Raw genomic sequence first — 12270 nt, 5'->3', positions numbered from 1 at the left:
GCTTTTGCGCAAACAAACTTAAAAGTGCTTTTCGTGTCAACAATTTCCCTTCATTGGTGAAAACTGGGCACTTATCTTATGTAGCTACCGCGGAGCAAGAGCCCCCAAACCCTGGTCGGGGGTAATAAAGCCAGGCAGATAATGAGGAGGAACAAGACTGGTCTTGTACTAGACAGCACCATCCCCTTTGTTCAGTCAAAATGAACAAAATGAAAACTCAGATCAAATGCACAGAAATTTATTTTTTGCTGGATTTGACAGATGATCCCTTTATATGGAGATTTTCCTCAAAAGCCCTTGGTCTTCTCTGGCTTTCAATGGATGATCTTTGGCGAGGTCTCTCCCTGGGTAATACAGACACACACAGAGAAGCAGATGTGTTACTACAGCCCTGAAATGGTGCCATCCTTAGTAAGTCAACCCAAGTGTCACAGAATCCACCATGACATCATTCTTTATCTTTTAACAGCCTTAATTTAGCTTTGGACATTCTGACCCGAGTTTGTGTCACTCCACATTAAATCAGAAGAAGCAGTCGCTGTTTTAAAAGAGTGCACTGACACCTTACCACTCTATAATTGCCCTGAGCACCTTTCAGTCCCTGCTCTTTGTTTTTGTCTTGCAAAGGGCCACTATTAGGATTTCAGCTTCACACTTCATCCAAAAAGTCAGCACCTTCTGCTGGTGTTCCAGAATCTCCCATGAAAGGTCTACATTGCTACGTCTTAGTCACTGAGATTTTCAAAGCAGGCCAGGGACACTGCCGTCCTACTTAGCAATAGGGTGTATGTGTTCAAGTGTTTCCACTGAAAACATCCCTATTTTAAAACACTGGTGACCTCACCGTGCAGAGCTTTCTCCACCAACCTCATCTCCACCCACCCCCATTAAGGAGAATCTTCACAAATTGCTATGACCAAAAAAGAGGGCTCTCCGTCACCTGGGGGCCAGCCTTCTGGTGACAGTCTGCCTTCAGCTGCTAGGAAGGGAAACTAAGCCCTTAAATAGCTGCTTAAAAAGGTGCTAGCATAGGAGACCCGCGGCCAGTGAAGGCTGTTCTTTACTTTGTGGCCTTCTGCTGGATCCAGCGATGGTTCTGTGAAGCCTTCCACCTTCTGCAGCATTCCTCCCAACTCCTACAGCCTAAAACAGATTTCTGTGTAAGGCCTGGTGCGGCTTCCCAGAGTCGGAGCGTAAATTCACAAGGACTAGGCGTTCTCTTTCCGTTCTTTTTGTTTTTAAAACCAAGTCGAAGTGTAAGGTCTAGTCCTTGGTAAAAATAGGTTTAAAAATTAAAGAAAGAAAAAAGATACCCAAAATGTGGCATAAAATGGGACATCACACCTATGTCTCCTTTTCGTTTTGTCCTCAAAGTGATTCCAAATAATTTAAAAAAATTTAGAATCCAATATTGAAAGCTTTCCCTCTTCCTTCTCCCCATCCCTTCTCCACACGGGACTCTTTTCCCCTCTGTCCTACACCGTGAGAGAAGAGCATGCAGATGCAAATCCAAACAGATTCAGGAGTTCAGCAACTACATGAGTGCAGCATTTTTCATCAGCAACTTTGTCTTATTTCCACACCCTGAAGCACAAAATAGCATATACTCTTTACTTCTTTGAGACATTCAGTCAGTCAGTCAGTAAACATTTATTAAGTACCTATTAGTGCCACACACTGCTAAGCACACTGACAGCCAGTATCATCTAATTCTAAGCCACAAATTGTTATTCAAAGCATGCGCTCTTGCACGTGCGTGCGCACACACACACAGACATCCACCAACACAGGCCTAGCATGGGTACTGCAGCCTGTCACAACAGCCTCACATCTCTGCCACAGCATAAGCACTGTCTATGTTAAAGAGACATGTGATGCAGTCAGATTGGACATTGTTTGTTACCTTCTAGAAATGTCTTCATAGTTTACTGAACTGTCAGAGTGACCATTTCTCAATCTGGAGCTTTCCAAGTTTCTCTTTCCTGACTCAATGAGCTTGAGAATCTGGTTCTGCCATTCATCGTTGAAGTCACGGGCATCAGCTTTAGGAGACACAGGACAGACATGGTCAGGCCTCCAGGGGAGGGACACCTGCCACTGATCCTAGGCTGGCTCTGACCTCTCCTTCCTGCTGCACTCCCTAGGAGGGGCCTTAGCATTTAGGTGTGGTCCTTCTTTCCACTGCGCCCTCATTAAGATGTTATCCCTCTTCCTTAAATGTCCTTTTTATGTCTTAAATGTGTAGGGGAAAGGTGCCTATTTACACGTCACATCAGTTGATACCAGATGCTGAAAGGAATGTCCTACCACGTTGTGGCTTCCATCTGAGGGAAGCAACTGGGCACAGTCATTCAACTACTAAAATCATTATACTCTATTACTTCTCCTTACCAGAAATTTCATTTTCTAGAATCCCAATATTTATCTCTACTTTGACTTAAGATTTGGTTTCTGATTCAAAGTCTACCCAGAGAGAGCACGGACGACTGACTGTCTTGAAACTGAACCGTTAATAATGAATATCTATGTGACAAATCTAAAAACAGAAAATACCAATTTTGCACAGTATCCTGAAACGCCCCCCAAAATTACACTTCCACTCTCATTAAGAACTAATGATGGAGTAGATTCCGGGAAGCCGGCACAGGAGGTCTGAAGACTTCAGGCTGTCCAAATTTCCTCCACAAAAAAAGCTGGAACATCACTTCAGAGTGATTGTAGAGCAGCAGAAATGAACAAGGTGGGGGGTAAAGCAGATTTCCTCCTAAGACAACCTAAGCCACCTCCCAGGGTAGAGGTCTGGCCTGAGGGAAGTGCAAACATCTCCAGCCCCAGTCTGTGGAACCAACAAACAGCCTCAGCCTCTGGAACTTTCACCTCCAGGACAGGGTGGGGGTCGGAGGGCCGAGCAGGAGAAGGCCCGACTAGATGCATCCCAGGCTGAGGCCGCATACAGCACATGCCCAGTGAGGGCTAGCAGAGAGGCGGGTACCCTGTTGACTGCGGGCACTTTCAGCAAAGCAGTGTCCCTGGTTTCAGTTTCAGGGCAGAAAGGACAGTTGAAGTTCGAGGCCCCCAGAGGGACCAGAAGAAGCAAAAGCATCTGTGGGACAGCGTGGCGGCCCTGGCTGTGGCCTCGGGGTAGAGAGGAGAGTCCAAGGTTGGACACCCCCCCCCTCGCCCCCCAACAAAGCTCAGAAAATAACAGTACGAAGGACCTGAGGCTTGGGGCATCACTCCCCACACCTTGGTACTGGAACTTGATTATAATAATAGCTGCTAAAAATAAAAATAAAAATGAGCAAGCAAAGGAGAAAGAACCCAACCATAGACAGCTACTATGGGGATAGAGAAGATGTGGGTTCATATTCAGAGGAAGATAGCAGAGCTAAAAAAGCAATCCTTTTTTCAATGAGAAACATCAGAAGGGCCATAAGTTCAAAAGGAGTTCTTGGAAGAACTTAAAAAGAACTTTAAAAATGAATTAAGAGAGGTTGAGGAAAAATTAGGGAAAAAATAAAAGCAATCCAAGAAAATTATGAAGAGAAAGTCAACCAACTGGAAAAAGAGAATCAAAAACTTGAAGAGGAAAATCATTCTTTGAAAACTAGAATTAGGCAAGGGGAAGCGAATGATGTCATAAGACACCAAGAAATAACAAAACAAAATCTAAAGAATGAAAAAATAGAAGAGAATGTGAAACATCTCATCAGAAAAGCTGATCTGGAGAACAGACAGAGGAGAGACAACGTTAAGAACAGCTGGACTACCTGAAAGTTACGATAAAAAAAAAGAATCTGGATACAGTACTACAAGAAATCAACAAGGAAAACTGCCCTGAAATTCTAGAACAAGAAGGTGAAGCAGAAATGGAAGGAAAAAATCCACCAATCACCACCTCAAAGAGATTCCAGGAGGAAAACTTACAGGAATATCACAGCCAAGCTTCAAAGCTCCCAGGTCAAAGAGAAAATATTGCAAACAACAAGAAAAAGATGACGTGAACATCAAGGAGCTATACACTCAGGATTACACAAGATCCAGCAGTTTTTATGTTGAAGGACTGTAGGTCTTGGAACACGATATTTTACAGAGCAAAAGAGCAGGGTTTATGACCAAAGCTAATTTACCCAGCAAAGGTAAGTATATAATCCTGAATGAAAAAAATGGACATTTAAAACAAATTGAAAGACTTTCAGGTATCTGTGACAAAAAGAGCAGAACTTAATGGAAAATGTGACATACAAGATCCAGGAGAAATATAAGGTAAACATTAAAGACCAGTCATAAGGGACTCAATAAAGTAAAATTATTTACTTCTTTTTTTTTGGGGGGGGGGCTAGGCAATGGGGTTAAGTGACTTGCCCAGGGTCACACAGCTAGAAAGTGTTTGTGTCTGAGGCCAGATTTGAACTCAGGTCCTCCTGACTCCAGGGCCAGTGTTCTATCCACTGTGCCACCTAGCGGCCCCCTATTTACTTCTTATAAATAAAAAGGCTAACAGTACTCTTTTGACTGTCATCATTATTTGGGTAGTTTGAAACAAAGGCTTGGGTTGAGATGTATAAGATGGAGTGATTCTAAAAAATCAAACTGCGTAGGGAGAGATAAAAAGGAGTAATTATCTCATACAAATGAGGCATGAAAGAAAGAACTGACACAGAAGGAGCAGGTGGAGGTGGAGACCTGGTAGTGCCGGAACCATACATGCTTTCATCAGAAATGGGTCAAAGAGAGAACAACATTTACAGCTAGAAGGGTAGAAAAGCCTTCTAAACTTAGAAAGAAATAAGAAAGAGGACAGGATAAGGGAGGGACTTTTAGAAGGGTGTGTGGACTAAGAATTAGGAGGGAGAGGGGATAAGGCAGAAACTCTTAGAAAGACGGGTAGATTAAGATAGAGGGTTAGGGGAGAGGTGTAGAGATTGAGAAACAGAAGGGAAAGGTAGAAGGCAGAAGTAAATTAGATGAGTGAGGTGGGATAGGGTAAATAGAGTGAGAAGAACAGTGAGGAAAAACAGGATGGAGGGAAATACACAACAAGTAATCATAGCTTAGAATGTGAATGGGGTGAATTTACCCATAAAATGGAAACAGATAACAGAATGGATTAAAAATCTGAATTCAACAATGTCACTTTCAGGAAACAATAAAAATGAGAGTTACATAGAGAGGTAAAATAAAGGCTGTAGTAGAATTTATTATGTAAAAAATGCAGAGGTAGTAATCATGATCTCAAAATTAAAGCTAATTAAAAGGGAAAAACAGAGAAATCATACTATGTGTATATACTGATATCTATCATTCTAGTTAATACTAACATGCTCATATTATTCAATACTGCTTAGTTCTCATTTCTCAAATGATAAATGGCCAAGGTATATGAATGGGCAGTTTTTCGATGAAGAAATCAAAATTACACTCATATGAATAAATGCTCTAAGTCATTATTGATTAGAGAAATACAAATTAGAACAACTTTGAGATACCATCTTATACCTATGAGATTGGCTAACATGACAGAGGCCCTTGCTGTGTGTACATGATTGTGATGGAATACTACTGTGATATAAGAAATGAGGAGATGGTTGATTTAGAAAAACAGGGAAAGATTTAGACCTATGAAAGAAAATGCTATCTACCTCCAGAGAAAGAAATGACAAATAGAAATACGCATTGCATGGTCTTACATCTATGTATATGTGTGTCTATGTTTATAGATATGTATGTACATGCATATAGATTTGCATTTGATTGTAGCCTTCTGGGTGGGTGGGTGGGTGGAATAAAGTAAAAAGTACATGGCAGAGAATAATAAGGAATCTAGAAGGAAGCACAGAAAAGCTGGGTGGGTAGCTTTGAAAACAACGTCTAGTAATCCTTTATACTGAATCTTCTCTTGTGTTCTGCTGAGTACGTGGAAAGGTTTTTTTTTTCCTTTTCTCATTTTGTATTCAGTTTAAAATAAATAAAATTTTTAAAAAATTAATGATAATTTCTCCCCCCTCTTTCTAGTGTTGTTGTATGGAAACGCTTTATGAAATTTAAAGTGTCACGTAAACGTTCAACCCCTTATTGAGGATGTGAAGGATTCCATCTCCTGAGTGTAAAAGAAGTCACGTATGTTGAAGTGCACAGCACGTATTCTGACAGACAGTATGTCTGCTGGGATTGTCTGTCTGACAAGGGGCAGGTCTAGAAATGGCTGATACGCAAGGTATAGGCGCCTCCTGCAGGCCAGCTCCACTTACATTCACGCATGTTGATGAACTCTTGGTTCAACTCCTGGTCGCCAGTTTTGTTGTTTTTTAGCCCTTTTATGACATGAGCGCGGTCATAAATGTGATGACCCACAGCCATCTTCTCGATTCCACTGTCAGAATCTTTCAATGATTTCCTGGTTTCCTTAATCTAAATAATTAGAGAAAATAACAAATTAAAGCCCAATTTACTGATGACTGTTACGTTCTCTTTGACAGCAGACTCTTTGACAGCAGACTGACTAGGGGAGAAGCTCCCATTCCCAAGATCATAGCTTCAGACCCTGACGTCCTTTCTGGCTTACTGAGTCCATACCCGTTTTATTTTAGGGATAGTCAGGGGAGGCCCAGGGTTTAAGTGACTTGCCTAAGAGTTCACACAGGTCATTTAGTCCATATTTATAATGTGGACTAAAGGCTTGACATGGCAAATCTTCATAATCTGAGAAAAGTCACAAGCGTCAGAGACACCCGCCTTCAAGCTGCTGCAAGTGTGGTGTCCTGGGCAGAGACAACCCTCAAGACCGGGTGAGCTGGGTTCAAGTCCTGCTTGTGAGACCTTCACTCCAGCTGTCACTGCTCCAGGCAGTTCACTCAGACTGTGCTGTCCAGAGTGGCTAACAGACGTCAGTGGAGAGAGTTTCCTCATTCGGGAATCCTCCCCTCCCCGCCCCCGAAGTACCACAGCAAGGATCGATAAATACACTTGGAACCTGGAAACCTATGGTGTTGTTCAATTTTCAAGAAACATATGGAAGGAAAGACGGACATCCTGTGAGTGTGTCTTAGGATACAGGATCCAAGACTAGAGATAGGAAGGTATTCAGAGGCCCCGCCTGACCCAACCCTCTCATTTTACAGAGAGGGAAACTGAGACCCAGAGAGACAAAGGACTCGCCCACGAGCTAGGATTCACGCTCTGGTCCTCTGACTCCAACTCTGACACTCTCTCTGTACTCTGAGGCCAAGATCCAAACGACAGTCCCTGGGGGCACTAGTAACTAGCTGTTACTACTAGCAACAGCTACCATTTACTCTGGGCACTGAAGTTTGCAGATGACTACCATATGTAGTCTCATTTATCTCACTAGAATTTCATAGCAACTCCGCGAGGCAGGAACCACAGGAATTATTTTCCTCATGATACAGATGAGGCTCAGGAAGGTGAAGTCATTTGTTCGCGGTCACAAAACTAGCCGAAATTCAAGGGTGCTTCCATGACACCACCCTGAGACTACATCGGGATTACCAAGGGCTGCCCAAAAGTATGGTGAGGAGGAGGGCTGAGGGTAGGGGAACAGCAGTGATGTTGGCGATGCAGGAACAGAGGAGGTCAGGGCACCCCTGCCCAAGGGGCACACTAGGGTGGGATTCTTTTCAGTTATTCTGACAGTCTTAAGAAAAAATACTCTACATCATTACTGATTAGAGAAATGCAAACTGAAACAACTTTAAGATATCATCTCACACCTATCAGACTGGCTAAAATGATAGAAGGGGAAAAGGACAAACGCTGTAGGGGATGTGGAAAAACTGGGATGCCAATCCACTGTTGTTGAAACTGTGAACTGATCCAACCATTCTGCAGAGCAATGTGGAATTATACCCAAAGAAATATAAAACTGTATACCCTCTGACCCAGTAATACTACTATTAGGTCTGTTTCCCAAGGTGATCAGAGGAAAAAGAAAAAAAAAACTTGTATGTTCTAAAATGTTTATAGCAGCTGTCTTTGTGATGGCAAAGAACTAGAAATTGAGGGGATGCCCATCAATTGGGGACTGGCTGAACAAGTTGTGGTATATGACTGTGATGGAATACACTGTAAAGAAATGATGAGCTGACTGATTTTAGAAAAACATGGAAAGACCTACATGAAATAATAAAAAGTGAAGTGAGCAGAACTAGGAGAACATTGTATACAGTAACAGCAATACTATTCGAAGAATAACTGTGAACGACCAAGTTATTCCGAATACTTTAAATACTCAAATCAACGATAAAGGACCTATGAAGGAAGATGCTCTCCACCTTCAGGGAAAGAACTGATAAATAGAAATATACATTGTTTTTATGGTTTTACATATACTTACAAATCCGCATCAAAAGCTGCCCTTCCTTAGTGCGGGGTTCAGGAGGAAGGGAAGGAGACAGTTTGGAACTTAAAATGTAACAAAATTAAATTAAAAAAGATAGGAAGGCCCTATGCAAAAATAAAGTGATCTAGAAAAGTCTACTATCAATAAAGAAGGTAGAGAAGGAAGTCTAGAGATTGCTTCTGAACCAGAGGCAGCCTGCTTGGGGGGATCTTAAGGATGATTTTCCTTCTCGATGAAAGGTTGTCAATGAAAAACTAGTGAAGTCTCGGTGACTTCCTAGGTGAGGAGAAAGAAGGGCTTTGGCCAGCTACATTCCTTGACCTCATTTGCACTGAAGACTTCGGTTTAGGAATCAGAAATCTTTCTGGTTTGGTTTTCCATCTGTCAAATGAAGCCAATGCTCTGGTGTTAAGGAGGCAGAAGAGCTCTAAGACAAATGTGCACAGAGGCAGAGCAGAGAGCTATGAAAATGAATTGACAGGCAGAGACATCACAAGGTTCTTCTCCATAGTTCTGGGCCCAGACACTTCCATGGAGCAGAACATTCAATACTTGAAGGAAATGGCTGTTTTCCTGTGGCATTTTGTCACGGGACAGCTGCCTGTTTATCGGGTGGAAAGGCTCTGGGTAGGAAAGGTAGGCTGGGGGTGGTTAAGGCAATGCACTAGACAAGGTAACTTTCTAGGCCTCCTTCGTTTTTTTCTGAATTATGGCAGCAGACACACAGCCTTGATTAAAACAAACAAACACTTTGGGATACAGGACGGTTCTCTGAGAGGGAGACCAAGGCAGAGAGGGTATTGGAGAAATAATAATTATGGGGAAAAAGCCATACAAATTTATTTTTAAAAAGAATTAATTTTTAAATAAGAAAACATTTTTTAAAAGCCATCAAAACAGCAGTAAGCTGTTCCTGCTTTTATAACTTGTTTCCAAATACTCACCCCCCCAGGAGCTCTTCGGGTCTGAGAAGAAGCTTGGAAAACCTTTGGAGGCTCATTACCTATTTTGGAGAAGGTCATAATGGAAGAAGAACAAAAGGAGTGTCCTTCTGGGTCGACTGACATATCACTCTACAGAGAGAAACACAAAAAAGACGAGGTTCAGAGATGCACCCTTAACATCTCTGAATCGCTGTAACGTGACAGAGAATCAAATAAATGACAAGAAGTTAATCAGAAAATCGGTTAAGGATGTTCTACAACCCCCATGGTGTAACAATGGCACTTACTAACAAACTAGCCTCTTCTCCACCCTTGCTGAAGCATTCACTAACCCCATTAGAAATCTGCAGAAGCAACACTAAGCCAGACTAGTGTAAATGCCAGTTAGCACGGCCAAACTAGCAGAGCCTCTGATTTGAGCCCACAGGTCCTCCCAAGCTATGCCAGGACCCAGCCGAGTCCCTCTCCAAGTTCTCTTCTATTCAGGAGAAGTCTGCAGGGGGGTTGCTTTTGCCCAGGATGCCTAGGAGCCTCTGGAACAGAAGAGAATCCCTCTGAGAAACATTTAAGAGGGACTTGGCCCCCAGGCCCCCTGGCTCTTCAAAGTCAGCCTGGAACACGATCCCTGGGGAAGCAATGGGCCTCTGTGGTTTCCCTCAGAATGTGAGTGAGAAATTGGGGTGCCCCAGGGCATGCTGCTGCTGCCCCATTCTGGCCCCTGGATGCCTCTCCATCATGCAGGCTCCCCTCACCAGGAGTGAATCAGACACAGGACACATTGGACACATCTTCCCATTGCCCTAAGTACTGCCCTGCAGGAGCAGTCATTTGGTATTTACCTTTACAAGCTGGCCTAATGGAACAAAACGTGCCCAAACTAAACCAACTGGATGACCATGAAATCCCTGAGGTGGAGCCCTCTTTTAGGCTAGAACAGACTTTTGTCTTTGGTTTTAAGTCTGTGACTGTTAACTTTAGGTAACCGTCTGTTTTCCTTCATAGAATTCCTGTTATATCTAGTAAGGCTTCAGCATTCTTTTTAGGTCAGTCACAATTTGGCATTAGAGTGAAAGTTATGAGGGCAGAAACCATTTCCTTGGTGAAGTGACTACATTTTTATGGTGTCCTTTACAGGGTTCTACGAAGTATTATTTGAAGACGTTTTAGAACCTTTTTAAAAATTACTATTCTTTCTATACCCCCTTCATTTCCAAATATACTTGTCACCTACAAGGCCTATAACAAACGAGAAGAAAGAAGCCACTCAGTCGCCCATGGAGTCTGACAGTGGATGCCATGTTCTGCACCATAGCTCCCACCACTTTGACGACATTATCGTAACATAAAGTATCAATTAATTTTTAATACTTACAAAACGTCTTTGTAAATCTTGCATATTGTGTCGCATGTGTGACATCATTCTGTCCATTGCCTGAAAAGGGCTGACATCTGTATTCTACAGGATATTAGGAAGTGAGTTATTAACTAGGAGAATAATACAGGAGAAACAAGCCAACATTCCCAAAACACAAGTCAAAGAAAGTCATCAGGTTTATGCAAATCAAGTCACATGCACATGGGCCAAGCAGGCAAATTTGGAATTACACAATCAGAATAAAATTGTCTCCAAAAACAGGGGCAAACTCAATACCCAATAAGGGGAGAAGTGATTCTCAATCCATATTTTTTTAAAAAAAGAAACAACTGCTGGGTGCGTGACACAGCCAGGCCTCTCTCCAGCGGTAGGGTGGATCAGGCAGGGCTTTTCAGCCACTTCACCCTCCCAATCCTCAGTATCTCACTAACAACCCCCTTCAATCTGACTAGAGACACCTACTCCAGCTGCCAACAGCACTGCTTAGACCTCCCCTACAATCGGGTACCTCTGTGACGGCCTCTTCCAATTCTCCACCATTTTACCAGGTTGTCCTCTCTCCCTCCAGCCCGAGGACACGTTCTGGGGCTGCATAGGTGCTGCAAGGCCTGACGTGCTCAATCACTGCTTTCCAAACTTCCTCATCCCAGGTGCCTCAGTCACTCCCTCATCTCAGACCAGGCTAGTCAAGGGCCCGCCCTGCCTGGCACAGCTGAAGCATCTCTCAGGGACCCGCACCTTTCCTTGGCCAGCCCAGGTTCCTTTAAGAAACAGCTGTCCCTGAAGCCTTCATAAGCATGATGACTCACTCTTGCCACCCCACTGGTGATCATGACCTCTTCTTTTAGCCTGCCCTGTCTGCCTTTTGTCCACAGCTGAGGGCACTGGTCTGAACAAATTTCCCTAACCTGCCAGATTCTTCAAAGATTCAATGATAACTCTAGTTAGTGATGCCTTCTTGTTCTTCAATGTTTGAAAGTTATTTCCAAAAGGCATAGTGATGTGATGTCCTATGTCTGAATATTCGGAAACAAGAGAGGGAGGAGAAATGGGAATGCGTGAGGGAAGTGGGAGGGAAGCAGGCAATCCCATGGGGCAAGGGGCAAGGTAGGGGCTGGCCCCCCACGCTCTCTTGTCTCCTTGCTGGGCCTGAGGCTGTACCTTGATCTTCCTCCATTCCTCCCTCTCCACAGGCCCACCTCCTCCGGGGACACGCTTCTCACTCTTGTATCTACAACCTCCCTGCCGGCCCACGTCTTTACCAGGAGCAATCTTGAGGTCTTTCCCGGCCTTGATGCCACCTATCCATCCATGCCCTTTGAACCACTTGCAATATGGTGCCTACTGTTCCCACCAGCAGGCATAAGTCAAACCGTTCTCTTGAAGGCCACCAATGGTCCTATCACCAGTCCAACAGCCTCTGATCAGAGAATCGAATCACGCCAGTGTGAAAGCCCAGAATCCTCTCAGTTTTACACAGGGATTTAACTGAGAACAAGAGAGGAGAGATAACTTGTCCATGCTCACCAAGCAGTAAGCAGCAAAACCAGGATTTGAACTCAGAAGTCTTCTATCCAACAGCATTATTTTAT

General features: G+C 43.4%; 1 protein-coding gene across 7 annotated transcripts in view; it reads right to left on the bottom strand.

The window, feature by feature from the left end:
- Positions 1-222: 222 nt before the first annotated feature.
- The window catches only part of MLF1 (myeloid leukemia factor 1), a 49954-nt gene continuing 37906 nt past the window's right edge, over positions 223-12270 (bottom strand). For 4 of the 7 annotated variants that reach the window (XM_020988873.2, XM_078147198.1, XM_020988875.2 and 1 more), the window contains 5 exons: positions 10676-10759; positions 9304-9432; positions 6252-6411; positions 1904-2042; positions 223-344 (listed from right to left, as the gene is read on the bottom strand). In XM_020988873.2, the coding sequence (XP_020844532.1) occupies positions 239-344; positions 1904-2042; positions 6252-6411; positions 9304-9432; positions 10676-10759 (618 nt within the window). In that variant the 3' untranslated portion in view covers positions 223-238. Of the gene's footprint in view, positions 345-1058; positions 1144-1903; positions 2043-6251; positions 6412-9303; positions 9433-10675; positions 10760-12270 lie in introns of those variants that run through there. The other 3 variants (XM_078147197.1, XM_020988877.2, XM_020988876.2) reach the window with 3 other exon arrangements.

This window comes from Phascolarctos cinereus, unplaced genomic scaffold, assembly GCF_003287225.1.
Source record: "Phascolarctos cinereus isolate Bilbo 61053 unplaced genomic scaffold, phaCin_HiC Scaffold_7;HRSCAF=346, whole genome shotgun sequence".
NCBI classification, from domain to species: domain Eukaryota; kingdom Metazoa; phylum Chordata; class Mammalia; order Diprotodontia; family Phascolarctidae; genus Phascolarctos; species Phascolarctos cinereus.
This window is presented reverse-complemented; position numbering and strand designations above follow the sequence as displayed.